The 18959-nt window shown below is 37.9% G+C and overlaps 1 protein-coding gene across 8 annotated transcripts in view; it reads right to left on the reverse strand.

Moving 5' to 3' along the window:
* The window catches only part of MRTFB (myocardin related transcription factor B), a 335374-nt gene that overhangs the window by 42939 nt on the left and 273476 nt on the right, over positions 1 to 18959 (reverse strand). For all 8 annotated transcript variants that reach the window (XM_074382207.1, XM_074382206.1, XM_074382209.1 and 5 more), the window contains 4 exons: positions 17001 to 17056; positions 15468 to 15543; positions 11472 to 11633; positions 10136 to 10314 (listed from right to left, as the gene is read on the reverse strand). In XM_074382207.1, coding sequence (XP_074238308.1) covers positions 10136 to 10314; positions 11472 to 11633; positions 15468 to 15543; positions 17001 to 17056 — 473 coding nt within the window. The remainder of the gene's footprint in view (positions 1 to 10135; positions 10315 to 11471; positions 11634 to 15467; positions 15544 to 17000; positions 17057 to 18959) is intronic.

Here is an 18959-nt window from a genome sequence, read left to right on the forward strand (position 1 = left end):
ACGCCCGGCGTATGTCTTCTTTTGTAAAGTGTCTGTTCATATCCTTTGCCCACTTTTGAATGGGCATGTTTGTTTTTTTCTTGTAAATCTGTTTTAGTTCTTTGTAAATTCTGGATATCAACCCTTTGTCAGATGGGTAGACTGCAAAAATTTTTCCCCATTCTGTTGGTTGCCGATTCACTCTAATGACTGTTTATTTTGCCGTGCAGAAGCTGTGGAGTTTGATTAGGTCCCGTTTGTCTATTTTGGTTTTTGTTGCCAATGCTTTTGGTGTTTTGGTCATGAAGTCCTTGCCTATGCCTATGTCCTGAAGGGTATTGCCTAGATTTTCTTCTAGGGTTTTTATGGTGTTAGGTCTTATGTTTAAGTCTTTAATCCATCTGGAGTTAATTTTAGTATAAGGTATCAGGAAGGAATCCAGTTTCTGCTTTCTGCAGATGGCTAGCCAGTTTTCTCAACACCGTTTATTAAACAGGGAATCCTTTCCCCGTTGCTTGTTTTTGTCAAGTCTGTCAAAGATCGGATGGCTGTAGACATGTTGTGTTGCCTCCGAGGCCTCTGTTCTGTTCCAATGGTCTATATCTCTGTTTTGGTACCAGTACCATGCTGTTTTGATTACTGTAGCCTTGTAGTATAGTTTGAAGTCTGGTAGTGAGATACCTCCGGCTTTGTTCTTTTTGCTTAGAACTGACGTGGCTATGCGGGCCCTCTTTTGGTTCCATATGAAGTTTAAGGTGTTTTTTTCCAGTTCTGTGAAGAAGGTCATTGGTAGCTTGATGGGGTTAGCATTGAATCTGTAAATTACTTTGGGCAGTATGGCCATTTTCACAATATTGATTCTTCCTAACCATGAACATGGAATGTTTCTCCATCTGTTTGTGTCCTCTCTTATTTCGTTTGTAGTTTTCCTTGAAGAGGTCCTTTACATTCCTTGTTAGTTGTATTCCTAGGTATTTTATTCTCTTTGTAGCAATTGTGAATGGCAAATCATTCTTGATTTGGCTGCCTTTAAGTCTGTTACTGGTGTACAGGAATGCTTGTGATTTTTGCACATTGATTTTGTATCCTGGGACTTTGCTGAAGTTGCTTATCAGTTTCAGGAGATTTTGGGCTGAGACGATGGGGTCCTCTAGATATACAATCATGTAATCTGCAAATAGAGACAATTTGACTTCCTTCTTTCCTATCTGAATACCCTTTATTTCTTTTTCTTGCCTGATTGCTGTGGGTAGAACGTCCAGTAGTATATTGAATAGGAATAGTGAGAGAGGGCATCCTTGTCTAGTGCCATATTTCAAAGGGAATGCTTCCAGTTTTGGCCCATTCAGTATGATATTGGCTGTTGGTTTGTCATAAATAGCTTTTATTATTTTGAGATACATTCCGTCAATACCTAGTTTATTGAGGGTTTTTAGCATAAAGGCCTGTTGAATTTTGTCAAAGGCCTTCTCTGCATCAATTGAGATAATCATGTGGTTTTTGTTTTTGGTTCTGTTTATGTGGTGAATTACATTTATAGACCTGCGTATGTTGAACCAGCCTTGCATCCATGGGATGAAGCCTACTTGATCATGGTGGATAAGCTTTTTGATGTGCTGTTGCAATCAGCTTGCCAGTATTTTATTGATGATTTTTGCATCTATGTTCATGATGGATATTGGCCTGAAGTTTTCTTTTCTTGTTGATTCTCTGCCGGGTTTTGGTATCAGGATGATGTTTGTCTCATAAAACGATTTGGGAAGGAGTCCCTCTTTTTGGATTATTTGGAATAGTTTCAGAAGGAATGGTACCAGCTCCTCTTTGTATGTCTGGTGGAATTCGGCTGTGAACCCATCTGGACCTGGGCTTTTTTTGGGTGGTAGGCTCTTAATTGCTGCCTCAACTTCAGACCTTCTTATTGGTCTATTCAGGGTTTCAACTTCTTCCTGGTTTAGGCTTGGGCGGAGGCAAGTGTCCAAGAATTTATCCATTTCTTCCAGGTTTACTAGTTTATGTGCATAGAGTTGTTTGTAATAATCTCTGATGATGGTTTGAATTTCTGTGGAATCTGTGGTGATATCCCCTTTATCGTTTTTTATTGCATCTATTTGATTATTCTCTCTTTTCTTTTTTATTAATAAGGCTAGTAGTCTATTTTGTTCATCTTTTCAAAAAACCAGCTCCTGGATTTATTCATGTTTTGAAGGGTTTTTTGTGTCTCTATCTCCTTCAGTTCTGCTCTGATCTTAGTTATTTCCTGTCTTCTGCTAGGTCTCTAGCTCTTTGAATTTTGATGATAGGGTGTGAATTTTAGATCTCTCCTTGCTTCTCATGTGGGCACTTATTGCTATATATTTTCCTCTAGAGACTGCTTTAAATGTGTCCCAGAGATTCTAGTATGTTGTGTCTTCGTTCTTGTTGGTTTAGAAGAACATCTTTATTTCTGCCTTCATTTCATTGTTTATCCAGTCCACATTCAAGAGCCAGTTGTTCAATTTCCATGAAGCTGTGCGGTTTTGAGTTAGTTTCTGCATTGAGTTCTAACTCGATTGCACTGAGGTCTGAGAGTCTGTTATGATTTCTGTTCTTTTGCATTTGCTGAGGGGTGATTTACTTCCAATTATGTGGTCGATTTTAGAGTAGGTGCGATGTGGTGCTGAGAAGAATGTATATTCTGTGGATTTGGGGTGGAGAGTTCTGTAAATGTCTATTAGGTTTGCTTGTTCCAGGTATGAGTTCAAGTCCTGGATCTCCTTGTTAATTTTCTGTCTGGTTGGTCTGTCTAATATTAACAGTAGGGTGTTAAAGTCTCCCACTATTATTGTGTGGGAGTCTAAGTCTCTTTGTAAGTCATTAAGAACTTGCCTTATGTATCTGGGTGCTCCTGTATTGGGTGCATACATATTTAGGATCGTTAGCTCTTCTTGTTGCATTGATCCTTTTACCATTATATAATGTCCTTCTCTGTCTCTTTTGATCTTTGTTGCTTTAAAGTCTATTTTATCAGAGACTAGGATTGCAACTCCTGCTTTTCTTTGCTTTGCATTTGCTTGGTAGATCTTCCTCCATCCCTTTATTTTGAGCCTTTGTGTATTCTTGCATGTGAGATGGGTTTCCTGGATACAGCACACTGATGGGTTTTGGCTTTTTATCCAATTTGCCAGCCTGTGTCTTTTGATTGGGGCATTTAGTCCATTTACATTTAGGGTTAATATTGATATGTGTGAATTTCATACTGCCATTTTGATGCTAGCTGGCTGTTTTGTTGGTTAGTTGATGCAGATTCTGGATTGTGTTGATGCTCTTTACCATTTGGTATGTTTTTGGAGTGGCTGGTACTGGTTGTTCCTTTGTATGTGTAGAGCCTCTTTCAGGAGCTCTTGTAAAGCAGGCCTGGTGGTGATGAAATCTCTGAGTACTTGCTTGTTCGCAAAGGATTTTATTTTTCCTTCACTTACGAAGCTTAGTTTGGCTGGATATGAGATTCTGGGTTGAAAGTTCTTTTCTTTAAGAATGTTGAGTATTGGCCCCCACTTTCTTCTGGCTTGTAGGGTTTCTGCTGAGAGATCTGCTGTGAATATGATGGGCTTCCCTTTGTGGGTAACCTGACCTTTCTCTCTGTCTGCCCTTAGCATTTTCTCCTTCATTTCAACCCTCGTGAATCTGACTATTATGTGCCTTGGGGTTGAACTTTATACTTTCTCTTTTTTTTTTTTTTGAGATGGAGTTTTCGCTCTTGTTACCCAGGCTGGAGTGCAATGGCGTAATCTCGGCTCACTGCAACCTCCGCCTCCTGGGTTCAAGCAATTCTCCTGCCTCAGCCTCCTGAGTAGCTGGGATTACAGGCACACTCCACCATGCCCAGCTAATTTTTTGTATTTTTAGTAGAGACGGGGTTTCACCATGTTGACCAGGATGGTCTCGATCTCTCAACCTCGTGATCCACCTGCCTCGGCCTCCCAAAGTGCTGGGATTACAGGCTTGAGCCACCGCGCCCGGCTGAACTTTACACTTTCATATGGCTTTAAGTTACTATTTAGCATCCCTTCATTTCAGATTGAAGGATTCCTTTTAGCATCTCTTGTAGGGCAATTCTAGTGGTAATAATCTCCCTCAGCTTTTGTTTGGGAATGTTTTAATTTCTCCATTATTTTTGAAGACAGTTTTGCTGGATATACAATTTTCAGTTAACGGTTTTCTTCTTTCCTCATTTTAAATATATTATCCCACTGCCTTCTGGTTTGCAAGGTTTCTACTGAGAAATCCGCTGACAGTGTTTTGAGGATTCCTTGTATGTGGCCAGTTACTTTTCTCTTGCTGCTTTTAAGATTCTCTCTTTTATTTGACTTTAGACAGTTGGTTATAATGTTTGTTGTTGAAGATCTCTTTGAGTTTATCTTCTTTGGAGTTTTTTGAATTTCTTGTACAGGCATTTTGGTCAACAATGGACTGCACATATGAAAGATTATAATGGAGCTGCTCTATACGGGTGTAGTATTTTAAAAAACCATTTACGCTGTAAATGTAGTAAACAACCACTTACACTGTAAAGGTACACTGTAGTAGGTATAGTAGGCTGTATCATCTAGGTTTGTGTAAGTATACTCTATGATATTTCACAACTACAAAACTGTCTAACAATGCTGATATGGTTTGGCTTATGACCAAATCTGATGTTGAATTGTAATCCCCAAGTGCAGGATGAGCGGCCTGGTGGGAGGTGATTGAATCATGCGGGCAGACGTCTTTCTTGCTGTTCTCATGATAGTGAATAAATTTTCACGAGATCTGGTTGTGTGAAACTGTGTAGCACTTCCGCCTGTGCTCGCTTGCTCTCTCATGCCATCATGTGAAGACATGCTTGCTTCCCCTTCACCCCTCTACTGTGACTGTAACTTTCCTGAGCCTCCCAAGCCATGCCTCCTGTACAGCCTGTGGAACTGTGAGTCAATTAAACCTCTTTTCTTCATAAATTGCCTAGTCTCAGTTCTTTATAGAGGTGTGAGAACTGACTACTACAAACGCTTTGCTTAGAATGTATCCTTGTTATTAAGCAAAGCATGACTATATTTGTATATTCATGTCTTTCCTCATGTTTGTAAAATTTTGGGCCATTATTTCTTTAATTAATCTCTGCCCCTTTCTCTCTCTCCTTCTAGCTCTCATAATGAATATACACTGATCTGCTTTATGGTGTCCCATAATTCTCTTAGTCTCTGTTCATTTTTCTTTATTATTTTTTCTTTTTGTCTTCAGACTCAGTTTCAAATAATATGTCTTCACATTTGCAGATTCTCTCTTCTGCTTGAGTCTGCTGTCCAAGCCCTCTAGTGAAGTTTTCAATTCAGTTATATTTTCAATGACAGAATTTGGGTTTTAAAAATAATTTCTACCACATTCTCAGTTTGTTCATATATAGTTTGCCTAATTTCCTTTAGTTTGTTGCCCATGTTTTCTTTTAGTTTTGGGTATATTTAAGATAATTATTTTAAAGTCTTTGTCTAGTAAAGCAGATATGTGTGTTTCTTCTAGGATAGTTTCTGGTTTCTGGAGACTAATTTTGTTCCCTGAAAGGTCGTATTTTTTTCTTTGTTTTTTTTTTTTTTTTTTTTTTTTTTTGCAGGGGAGGGATGTGTGTGTAGGGTCTCGCTCTGTTATCCAGGCTGGAGTATAGTGGTGTGATCCTGGTTCACTGCAACCTCTCATCCCCTGGCTCAGGTGGTCCTCCCACCTCAGCCTCCCAAGCACCTGGGACCACAGGTGTGCAATACCACACCCAGCTATTTAAAAAATATTTTTAGTAGAGATGGGGTCTTACCACGTGGCCCTGGCCAGTCTTGAACTGAGCTCAGGTAATCTACTCACCTTGGCCTCCCAAACTGCTGGGATTACAGGTATGAGACACTGCACCTGGCCTTGTTTTTTTCCCTTTTTTAATATAAATGGGGTTTTGCTGTTGCCCAGACAGGACTTGAACTGCTGGGCTTAAGTAATCCTTCCTCAGCTTCCCAAGTAAACCGGGATTACAGGTGTGTGCTGCCATGCCTGGCTTCTTTGTATCTTTTGTTGAAAATTGGGAATGTGAAAAAATAGCCACCTCTCCCTATTTCTAGTGTTCTTATTTCTCCGCAGGCTCACCAGCATCTGTTGTTTCTTGACTTTTTAATAATTATTCTCATGGCATGAGATGCTATCTTACTGTGTTTTTGATTTGCACTTCTCCAATGATCAGTGACATTCAAGGTCTGGCTATGTTGCTCAGGCTGGTCTTGAACTCCTGGGGTCATGTGATCTTCTCACTTCAGCCTCTCAAAGTGCCGAAATTACAAGCCTGAGCCACTGCCCCGTGTCTAGGTTAGGCATGAAAAAAAAAAACTAAACAGGGAAATTAGAAAAATGTGTTTAAGCCAGGGGTATCCAATCTTTTGGCTTCCCTGGGCCATACTTGAAGAAGAACTGTGTTGGGTCATATATAAAATATATTAACATTAACGATAGCTCGGGACCTAAAAGAAAACAGAAAAAAACCTCATAATATGTTAACAAAGTTTATGAATTTGTGTTGGGCCACATTCAAAGTTGTCCTGGGCCACAATACATCCTGTGGGCTGTAGGTTGGACAGCTTAGTTAAAGCCATAGGATTAAACATGCAGCATAAAATGAGTAATAAATATATGAAAAAATTTGGCTCAGGCACACAAGAAGAAAAGTGAAATCTATGACACAGAGTTTACTCAAAGTATGATCTGTGGACCTCTGTTACCTGCCTGTGACCAGTTAGTAAGTCATACAGAAATTTGATATTACCCACCACTTGTACTTTACAAGAGGATTAGTCCACATGCATTGAAAATTAAATGGGTAGGGCATGGCAGTGGCTCACACCTGTAATCCCAGCACTTGGGGAGGCAGAGGTGGGCGGATCACTTGAGGTGAGGAGTTGAAGACAGCCTAGCCAGCATGGTGAAGCCCTGTCTCTAGAAAAATAAAACATATTAGCTGGGCATGATGTCAGGTACCTTTAATTCCACCTACTTGGGAGGCTGAGGCAGGAGAATTGCTTCACCCAGGAGGCAGAGATTATAATGAACCAAGTTTGTGCCAGACTGGGCGACAGAATGAGACTCCCTCTCAAAAAAAAAAAAAAAAAAAAATTAAATGATCTATCTAAAAAAAAACCAAGCTAGTCCTTCACTACACCCAAATAGAGGAGTGATCAACAGCAATGAAATTTACCATCAAACTCTTAAAACGAGTTAAGATCAAAAACTAAGAATCTCAAAGAACCCCTGAAAGACAAGACATGTATGTTGCTCTTTTATTATCTTTTCTTTACAAGAACATTTTAATAAATTGTGTCATAGGTCATCTTTGTGTTGGAAATGATGGTAATTCTAAAGCAGGAAAAAATAAGACTGCAGAGAGAGTCTCCAAGGTTCCGTCAGCATTAAATCAGTAACTACCTACTGTGTGCTGCACCCCTGTGCCCAGAATGAGGTTACTAAGATAAATCCTGTTCTCTAGGAACTTGGTCTCTAAGGAGAAGCTATGTGTTAAGATCCTTTCCCCTTGAGCTATGAATGTGAGAGTAAGCATATTTAGGTAGATACATATATTTTAAATTTATCAAGTGAGATGCCTGGACAAATTCTATAACCAAACACTGGAGAGCAGTGAAAATAAAGTACAAAATTTGCCAAAACAAAACTTATCACCTCTAGATGACACAGAAATCCCAAAGACTTTACAAGAATCATAAAGTTTTGCTTCTGTAGTTAATTTAAAAAAAAAAAATGAAACCAAAATGAAGCATCTACAATGTATTCATAATTCTCTTAAGAATTACCTTTCTTTGACATCAGTATAGCATAGTTACTAGGGACATGTTTCTTTAGTTACATGAATTAAAGTATAATAAGAATCTTTGTCAGATTTTTTACTTGTAAATACTAGAAAATGCAAGGGGGTTTTATGAAGGACACAATTTTAAAAGATCTCTAGGCACACAGGACAGAAATGATTGAACAGGCAAAGCTATAGTGGAGCCAACCCTGACTCCAGGTTCTTTTTCTTTAATGTATACACAGGAACTGTGAACATCCTATAAAGTGGATCTGTTCTCATTACCCTAGTTGACAGATAAAATGCCAACTGTTAACTGTCTGCATGTACCAGGCAGAACTGGCACTGCAGCAGCACTGAAGGTACTCTAAAAACTAATGCTTAAATTCAGGAGCAACCCAAGGCTTAACGTGTGTTGCACTGACAATAAACAGACCATATTTATTCTTTAGGAAACAGTGCTATTCCTATTTTCCTTGAAGGAATTCTGGAATGTCAGCTCCCTGGGTAGGAATGCCTCTGGTTAAAGTGTCTTAATTAAAAACTTAGCCAGAGACTATGTTTTAAGAGTACAGACAAAAATAACACAGTAGTAAGAGCAATACAGGGAAGAGAATTATCTTTTATGCAGGTAGAATGGTCATGAAGTTATAAACAATAGATGGCTGTTGTGACACAAATTCTGTATTACTAAGAGTTAAGGCTATGCTAATAGCTGTCTGACACCCTAACCTACTTAAACAGTAGCAGAGAACAAGCAACCCAAACGGATATGTGTAACTGTTTTTTAATGGTATCTACTCATATACTTGACATTCTTTTATCAAGTTTTTAAAGCTCAAAACCAGAGTACAGCAAATATGTGAGAACGCAGTAGGGTTTAGTCGTCTTTGCTCTCACTTTCTGCCTGCTCACATCTCAGACTGTGGGCTAGTCATTGACCCTCATCCTTCTTCTAGGCCAGAGTCCAGCACAACTGAGGGGCCATGGTCACTCCTGCCCTATAAACTTGGAGAGGACAATCTGAACTGCAGCCACTCACACTGCCACTGATGAGTCCAAGCTATAGACGGTCTACTTTCAAATGGAAGAACAGAAATAAGCTTCCACAAGGCATTGCGTAGGTCTGCACTCAAGGTACTCAGTTCATTTCAGCGTTTACTAACACCAAGCTTACTGAGCACCTTTTCCGTACTAGGCCCTGTGCTAGATGATGCTCAAGGTATATGTCTTCTCTCTCTTCCCCTCCCTCCCTCTCCAAAGTAGCTCTTGTACTTTAACAGTCTCTCACAGGCTAAAATTTTAGCTGCAGGTACAGAGACAAACAAATTATCACATTTCAGATCATGGCAATAAGTGTAATGAAGAATATAATGCTGAGAGACATATTTCCTAAGAAATCAATGGTCATGAATGAGAAGAAATGCTGTAAGAAAATGGGCAAATATAATGAGAACACATGGACACAGGGAGGGGAACATCACACACAATGGGGTCTGTTGGGGAGTGGGAGCTAGGAGAGGGATAACATTAGGAGAAATACCTAATGAAGGTGACGGGGGATGGAGGCAGCAAATCACCACGGCATGTGTGTACCTATGTAACAATCCTGCAAGATCTGCCCATGTACCCGAGAACTTTAAAAGTATAGTAATTAAAAAGAAAAGAAAATGGGCAAATATCTTTAATCCCCATACTTCTGTGAAACCTGGCTGCCTCTCATATAAGGGTTTAGCAGTTATCTGCTTTAATTCCTTTCTGACTCAAAAATTCTATGGTGCCAGGCTTAGGAATATTTTCTGCTGAACTTGATCATTCCCATTAAGTTGTTCAGTAGTTTTTACTTTAAAATAACACTATTAAAATTTCAGTAAGGCAAAAACACCATAAGCAGAAAAACACAGCAAATGACGTATAGCACAGGAATTCTTATCAAGCCAAAGGAAACAAATTTCCAATGCAATTACCAATATGTATTTCTTACATTCCTTTGTATGTACTAGATTCTGAGTTCTCAATAAATCTGAAACATAATAGGTGCTCAATGTATATTAGTTAAACAAAGGAATTCAGTTCCATCAAAGATCAAAACATTTAACTTTCCAAGATTTCAGGAAATGGTATTATCTACTTGTGATAAAGATATGGAAATCTTTATTACCTTCCTGGAGGGCAGTTAAGTGGCTGCCTTGTGCCTAATAAATCAATTTCAATCAAATTCAGAATTTTCTACTTGTGAAAATGTACTATCTTAATATATTAAAAAAACAAGGCATTTTCTCTATTTAGGGGTCAAAACCAGAAAGATAATACCTGGGCTGGAGTGTTTGTAGTCACAGGAGATGGCGATTCACTAACTTTTGGCTCACTTGGGGATGCAGCTGACCCCTGTGACTCCTGACTCGCAGGCTGGTCCGGAGACAAAGCATCACTGCTGTCTTCGTCAAATGAGAAATCACCTTGAGTGTGGGGATATTCCTCCTTCCCAACGCCTAAAGAAAGAAATGATTTTTGACTTATGTTGGCTTTGGAATACCAAGCTTAATGTGAAGGAGGAAAAGACTCTCCTATGGAAATTTATGAAGCTGCTTTAAAAAAAGTCAAACCAATGTACTTCCCAGTGCAAGAACACACCACTACCCATGATGCATTCTCGGGTAGAAGAGAAATAAAAATCAAACCTACATTAGATTAAGACTTTGGGTCCAGCCACTAGTTACAGGAAGTACAAGTGCCAGTAATCTTAATAACACCTGGGAATACAAATGGAATCAGTAAAATCGAGAATGTGGGACTTGCTAGAGAACGAATAAATGTTTTGTCAATAAATAACTAGTAAGAAAAAAAAAAGATCCACCCAATACATTAAGATTTAAGAGACATATCAGTCAGAGGCAACGTGTGGACCTTGTTTGAATCCTGAGGGGAAATCCAACTGTTAAAAGACAAGAGACAAGGGGGAAAACGGGGACATGACTGGGTGTATGCTGTTAAGTTCCCACTTTAGGGAGCAACTCAGCTACACTGACATCTCACATGACTTTTTTTTTCTGCTAAAGTTTATACCAGAAACAAAAGGGGAAACATCAGTAACTGTAATAAGATCAGGATAAAACAGATACTACCCATTCTATACTCATGTGCTATTCACCTTCCTGAACTAACATTGAACATGCTATTTATCTTTCCTAGAAGTAGATAAAATAATGAAAAGTTAGTAAAAATATTAAACCACAGAATCTGACCGTAAGTTTAACTTAGAAAAAGTTAAGTAGTTTTCATCATCCCTGGGGACTTCATATTTGTACTGGTATGCATTTAAAGCTCAGGCAATCTGTAGTCACGAATTCTGAGCAGTACAATCAACCATGATTCCACGCAGTCCTAAAGAGATGGACCCCAAAAGGTGAGAGGAAATCAGCAAGTAATAATTAAACCTCAGACTTAACAAGGGAATCTGTTAACTGGCAGTAGATGCTAGTCTTACAATACATAATGAAATGATAGTACCATGAATCACTGTGTTAATTTCTAATTATCCCAGAAAACAATACTCACGATTGGTGCTAGCCTTTAAATTACATTTGTTTTATCTAAAACTTCCAAGTGTCTCTTTCTCCCCACAAATAGTAAATTTTTAGAGTCTTGCCTATAATTGCTTCTTTAACACTGGAGTCTACAGGAAGGATGTTTTTCTCTACCAGCTCCATAGGACCAGGTCTTTGAGCAATCTTTTCATTCAGATCATCTGCTAGTCGAGCTCTTTTCAACTTCATCTGGGTAGCCTGCAGCGATGGCTCTGCAAATGTTTCTAAGAGAGGGAAACACAGTTTTAACCATTATTTGAATTACTATTTCTATTCCATAATGTTATTTCAGGCCAACTAACTGAATTTAAACTGATTTAAGACATATTTTTGTGTTCTCAATGTATTTATGGAAAGAGAAAATGACTGTTAAAGAATGCTCCAGTATGCATTTTGTATTTTTCAGTCCTGGATAGCTTTACTTTGTCTATATAATTTGGATGCCCACAGACTCAAACTAACAAGTCCTTTAACTAAAAATGGGGTACTGCTAATGTTTATTTATGGTAGGAGGGTGAAATTCACATTTATTAGGTATTGGGGATCCAGAGAATGAGCAAGACAGATGTGGCCCATGGCTCAAGAAGTTGACAGTCCTAGATTTGGTGTCTTTGGAAAGTCAATTCTTAGAAGGGAGACACTGCCTCTTAGAGTTATAAGCTTCTCTGCAGAGGTCAGTGGGAAGAGCTATCATTCATGTTCTTGAATTGATCCCTCTGTGTCTCGGCTGGTCATCATAATTAACAATTTGGGGCCAGGCGCAATAGCTCACGCCTGTAATCCCAGCAGTTTGGGAGGCCGAGGTGGGCGGATCACGAGGTCAAGAGATCTAGACCGTCCTGTCCAACATTGTGAAAACCCTTCTCTACTAAAAAAACAAAAAAATTAGCTGGCTATGGTGGCATGTGCCTTTAATCCCAGCTACTAGGGAGGCTGAGGCAGGAGAATTACTTGAACCTGGAAGGCAGAAGTTGCAATGAGCTGAGACTGTACCACTGCACTCCAGCCTAGCGACACAGCAAGACTCCGTCTCAAAAAAAAAAATTGGGTTTATTTCTGAATATATATCTTCGTGTCAGGAACATTCAACTATAACATACAATAATTAATGGTTGTATAGAGGCATCAACTCATCTACTTACAAATGCATGAAATTGGTACAACCAATTAACCAAATGTAAAACTATCATAAATACCATTAATTCATCCATCTGCTTCTTTCTGTCAATATTTGTATTTCTGGTAACTCTCATTAATGTTTTTTCCATTGTTCTAAAAAATGTTTATAAATGATGAAAAATAATGATGTGTGTCTTCCCAAAATTCTGAGTTGAAAGTTGCTTGCCTCTTAAGTTATACTATAGAAGGTCTTTAATGAAACTCCCCATACGTTGGCTTAAGATGAATTGATATTCTTTATTCTGTAGGTATTAATAGAACGTTCTGGCTGAAGCCCAAGGCGCACTGAAAGCACATGGCTAGGAGGTTACCCTGAAGCACATCTGTGCAGCTTCTCTATCTACCAACTGAGCTGTATGCGTGCCAAAAGTGAGCCTTGACTGTCCAGAAAATGATTCATATCTTTCATGACGACTATTGTCAATACATAATTTAACTAAATGTCACGAGGAAATGATAAACTTCAAAAGTAAAATGATTATTTCTTGGAAACTTATATGCTTTGGAAAAATTTGATAAAGGTGAGTCATTAAAAAAACACTGTCAAATTCGTCTGAGCAATTAACTGTAAGAAATTAGAGAAAAGGTTGTAAAATCTAGGATTTTAAAGCTCAGATTGTTTAAGTGTCTTTATTTCTGTTGCACCATACATGGAAACTTTAGGTGCTATACACTGGCTGTGCTTTATGCAATGAAGATGATGTGAGCTCCATTCACTGAAATCTTACCCAAAAAGGAGGCCCTAGCACAAGGTTGGAATATTGTAAATAAAGGTACGTTTCTACCACTTAAAATAAAATGTATGTGCATTTCATTTTCATAATTTTCCCATACAAGCAACTGTAGCCCCAATCTTCTGAGATAAAACAATTAACCATGTAAGATGATAGTTGGGGAGAATCAGACCATAGGATCACTCTTAGGTTGGTATTTCAATGCTTCTGGTTAAGATCTAGGTAGGACAGGCTCTGTCTTTCTCCTCTCTTCCATTAACACCACCACATATGGAAAGAAAATATTCCCAAGTAAGTAAGTGAAGCCTGGCATTTTGCTATGTTTCTGTTCCTGGTCTTATTACCTGTATATCCATGACTGAGGCTAAAGTTTAGCTGCTGAACTTCAGTAAGTAAGTTAGACTCTTGCCTGCCAAATATCCAATTCAATCAAAACTGGGTTAATGTTAACATATAGTTGGGAGTGGTGGTGGTTTTAAGATACTTTAAAAAGTAAAATGAAATAAAACTTGAGAACAGATGTCTCAAAAACATCATTTATGATTCATTCATAAATACGGTTAGATTTTTAAACAGTGGATAGTCTTAAAGATTTCTTTTGAGATTGAATGTATTTTCCTTGATTTTAATTGTGTTAATAAAGCTTGTTATACTTAGAAGGCAAACTGAAAATAGATAGCATTGTTACTACAAAAATGTCCCTTATAGGTCAATATGTTTTCAGGCAAAGCAGCAACCACTTACTTGGCTACTTATCAGTAAACTTGCTTCTTTGAAGATTCACTTAGCCCTGACTGGTAGCTGCTCTACCCTACTGCTGGCGTTCTGGAAAAGCCTTTTTAGTCCAGCGGACTTCTAAGAACACAACCCAAAGTAGAGAAAGGGACATACCTCTCACCTCCTGCCCCTGGAATGAGGAGGACAGCCACATAATAAAAGATTCTTTACAAAGAAGAGCCCCTACTTGGGGTTGTAGAGACCACCTTGATGCTTGGAACTTCTTTACCACATCCTTAATACCGTGAGTTTGTTTTCTATCATAGCAGCCTGTTAACTTCCCATGGAGTTCTTCTCATTATCTGTAATTCACTTGTTTTGCTTGCTTGTTTATTATCTATCTCTGCTACTAGACTGCAAGCTCTGTGAAGTCAGGCATCCAGCTTTCTCACTTACTTGTTGGGTCCTTGGGGTCTAGCACACTGGCCAGTGAAGGAACACCTCTAAATAATGGTAGCCATATCACCTGCTGAAGATTTCATTTCTGGACATGTCTGACCTTTAGGATATTATTTCTTATGTTGAGCTACAATCTAATACTTTGTAGTATCAATCTAACTTACTAACTCTAATCCTATCATTAGACCCAGAGAACAAACTTTCCTTCTACCTGAAGATTGTCTCTCAATTTTTGAGAAGTTTTCAGATTCTTTCTGTATCTTCTCAAGACTTAACACACCCAAGACTACCACAGAGTCCTAGTCTTAATAAATTGGTTGAAGAAGCAAAACAATGGAGTTTACGGTGGAGGTATAAGCTTTTGAGAATACTTTGCCTTTAGAGAGAATAACATCCTGGCCTGACCCATGTGTTAACCAAAGATGGAATGGAACTGTCCTTACCAGCCTTGTAAGTGTTGAGGCTACACAACTGAGATAATTTGGCAGAGGTGAGTGAAAGTGCTAATGGTTAGCTCAAGGTGGCTTGTTGTAGGTAAGTGGCAATAAAGAAAAAATGTGGGTGTGGGCACTGTACCAGGTAGACACAGACAAGGTCCAAGTAGTTGAACATCTAGGGTTGGACTTAAACTACTGCATTCTGTATGACTTAGTAAGTAGGTACATGTCCCTCATTGATAAATCCTCTGGACCCCAATTTTTAAATTTTTTATCTAACAGTATGGTAGAGGTATCTGTGGTACCAGCTGGTGTGGAAGTGTTAGTCCATTAATTGGTTATGTTAAGAATCACACCTTCCCCGTATATCTAACATAATGTTTTAGCTTTGGGTCTTCATGTTGCTACCCAATTTGGAGGATGTAAGGTTGTAGGGTAAAAAGTTATTAAAATGTAAATAAAGAGAAAAGGTGGAATTCTCATTTCTTTTCTTGAAAAAATACATCCAATTAAGAAGAAATAAATCCTTTACCTTCTAAAATGTGCATCCTGACAAGTTCTGAACGATCTGGTCGACTCCGAATCTTGTGTTTCAAAAAATTTTCGGTCTTTAAAAAGAAAAAAAAAAAAAACTCTTACCATAAATTATTTATTATTCATTGTGGTTTTAAATGTTCTCTAAGGTACTCCATTTGAATAAACCATATACCCTTTTGGTCATGTGTTTGAGAAGAAGAGTAGAAATTAGTGCTCAGGAAAACTATTATTTAATACATACTTTAAATTGTAGCCTTCGAAAGTGTAGAAGGATGTGAAGAGTATGTTGGTGTAAACTAAGCACTTTATAAACTTTGAAAACTTGTCAATATTGAAAGATCATGGTTTTGAAGATAATTAAAAAATTTTTTTTAAATGAACATATCATTTAAATCACTTAAATATCTAAAATCAATAAAATCTATACTTCAGGTCCAGTAAAAATCCACCTAGATAAAAAATTTCCTAAATATCCTAATGTATTTTCTTTGATAAGCTCATATTTTCTTTTTTTAATATATATATTTTTATTCTTATTATTTTTATTTTTTTATTATTTATTTTTTTTGAGACGGAGTTTCGCTCTTGTTACCCAGGCTGGAATGCAATGGCGTGATCTCGGCTCACCGCAACCTCCACCTCCTGGGTTCAGGCAATTCTCCTGCCTCAGACTCCTGAGTAGCTGGGATTACAGGCACACTCCACCATGCCCAGCTAATTTTTTGTATTTTTAGTACAGATGGGGTTTCACCATGTTGACCAGGATGGTCTCGATCTCCTGACCTCGTGATCCACCCGCCTCAGCCTCCCAAAGTGCTGGGATTACAGGCGTGAGCCACCGCGCCCAGCTCATATTTTCTTAATTAGATAATGTATTTCAACTCTTAAGCAAGAAAGCCTTAATATGGGTTTTAAAAGAATAAGATATAATTACAGCATTCTCTAAAAATTCTTAAGAACATTTTGGAGTATTATTTTCATGTTGCATGATAGAAATTTTCTCCAAAACAAAAAGAATGAATATTCATAATGGCACTTTAAAAAAGTATGATGGTGAAGTATTAAAGAATAAATCAGAGTTGAATGTAGCAGTATTTTCTGATTTAGCCATATTCTCCTTTCCTTGGACAAATGTACAGGTAAAAGGGACCCAGTAGGGTAATCACCTAAGGATCTGGTCTCAGCACATTCTTGACTGTCTCTGTGCAGGGGTAACAAATGACAGAATTACCCCCCTCTTATGCCTCTAAAAACTGTTATGCTCTGAGAGCAAGAAAGCAAAGAAGTATGATTTGTCCTTTCTGTACAATACTAGTTACTGGTTTTAAAAGAACAAAATTTGAATGTCATGTATTTTCTTCAAACCTCCAAGATCAAACTACCCCAGAGTAAATATTCTCTAGGCCATGTATCCTGAAAATACATTATTTTTTCTCTATTGACATATTTAGGAGTAAGACTGCTACTTGTACACAGATATTTTAGAATAGAGGAGAGAAGTAGAGCATTTTAAAGTGAAATATCTTACTCTGGCTCGTTCCAAGCTTTTTATCTGTTCATGGAATGCTGCTGGGCTCTTCAAAGCTGTGAGAAGAAAAGAAATTATTTCCACAGTATAAATAGAATTCATACTTCAGTCCAATGTTACATCATGTTGATAATCCTATTAATAAATCACATCTACAGTTCCATTAATTTACTAGTTCCATTAGGAGACCCGCAAAATTTGAAATCATAAATGTTACAGGATAAAAATTACGCATTTCATAAATGAAGCAAGTAGACATTTAAAACATGGTTGTATACAAATGACAAGGCAAGTATCAGCTCAGACTAGTTCTGACCACTCATAGCACAACTTCATTGCCGAGGGGACTGTCTGATGACTCCTTGATGAGTCTCTGCTCTTAATGGTCATTTAAGCTATAGTAAAAGTCTGTATGTCCTTGGGAGTGACGAAACCTTGAACATGGGGACACATTGCACTTTGTGTCCAACAGATCTGAGGTATCATTTATTCAGAACCCGTTAATAGGATCTGTGCTTAAACATGGCTATGTTGCTGTTGGTCTCCCAGTAACCTTGCCCAGATTGGTATAAGTTCCAGTACAGGTGAAAGGTTTAAAGAGGTTAAGTGAATTCTTGGGGCCATATAACTAGATGGTGGTCAAAGTGACATTTAAATCTAGATTTTTGAATTTGCAGGGTTCATGCTCTTTCTACTATACCACAGTGCAACTCACTGTAAAGACACAATGACTCCTTAATATGCTAACTGCTGGTAAATCAAATACTCTGGCATCCTAGTGTGAGGGTAAGCAGTGCTTACCAAATCATCACCTACAACAGTTTTCCTATCAATTACCTTTGCAAAATCTTATCTGTGTATGTCTACCACTTCCCGGTACCACCCTGCACTTACAAGCATGGGCAGTCAGATGAGTGGATGGGACAGAGGACTTGGATTCCTTGGGCTGCCACCTCTAAGACTTGACCAATCTGCTTTTACAGCATTATTTTCAGCTCTGGTGAATGAAGTACCACAGAAACTCCCAGGAGCCCAGTCCAATCAGTTTTGGCTAGGGACCAGCCCCCAAAAGCAGATTAGAGCTGGCCTAGTAATGGGTGTCTTAAATATCATAATTTGATCCTCTTTGATTGATTGGTTCATAGTCAGGAATGTGGTAGTGGAGAAATCTGGCAGATTATCAAAGCACCTTTTGACTATCACAATGCTAGACTGAAAATATTTAGATTCTCAGTAGTCCAGAAAAAGTTTTACTGGGAAAAACAGCTACTAAAGAGAAAAATCATACCTTATCATAAACCAAGAAACAGCTTATCGCAGCCATGATTCAGAAGACTGAAAAGCATAAGCTGATTTTGTAATTTCCTTCTAGTGTTTTAAAACGAATTAAGTTACCTCTTGGAAAGGTCAATTTTTTACACAAAATCCAGATACACAGTCCTAACAGCCAACACCAAACAACCACTCCTTCCCACTAAAATATAAAACCACTTCCAAACTTGGTGATTAAAGGTAAAGAAAACAACTAGGACAAATATTCTAAAATTAATCAACTCTAAAATATTTCTTAAAAGAACAAACTCTAGGGATACTAGGGAAATAATCTATACTTGAGCCAAAAATATTAATTATAAATGGAATGTTTATCAGTCCTGATACATTTAATTACTGTATATAGACCATAGTGTAGCACCAAAAATAATTAATTGGAATTAAGTCTAAGAGAAGCAACATTGTGAATTTTATGTTTTTTGGCAAGTCTAATGAATTACAAATCCATTAGTATAGTGATTAGTCATTTCAAAACTAAAATACTAAAGTTTAAGGAAAGAATGAATGTTAGCCTAATTACAGCATAAAGATGTTCTCTGTGTAATATAAAATTCAAGTCCATCTTTTAAACTGTATCTGGTTTTTAAAATGTATTCTAAATGATTCACTTAGATGCCCGATTTTTCC

This window comes from Saimiri boliviensis, chromosome 12 (assembly GCF_048565385.1).
Source record: "Saimiri boliviensis isolate mSaiBol1 chromosome 12, mSaiBol1.pri, whole genome shotgun sequence".
NCBI classification, from domain to species: Eukaryota; Metazoa; Chordata; class Mammalia; order Primates; family Cebidae; genus Saimiri; species Saimiri boliviensis.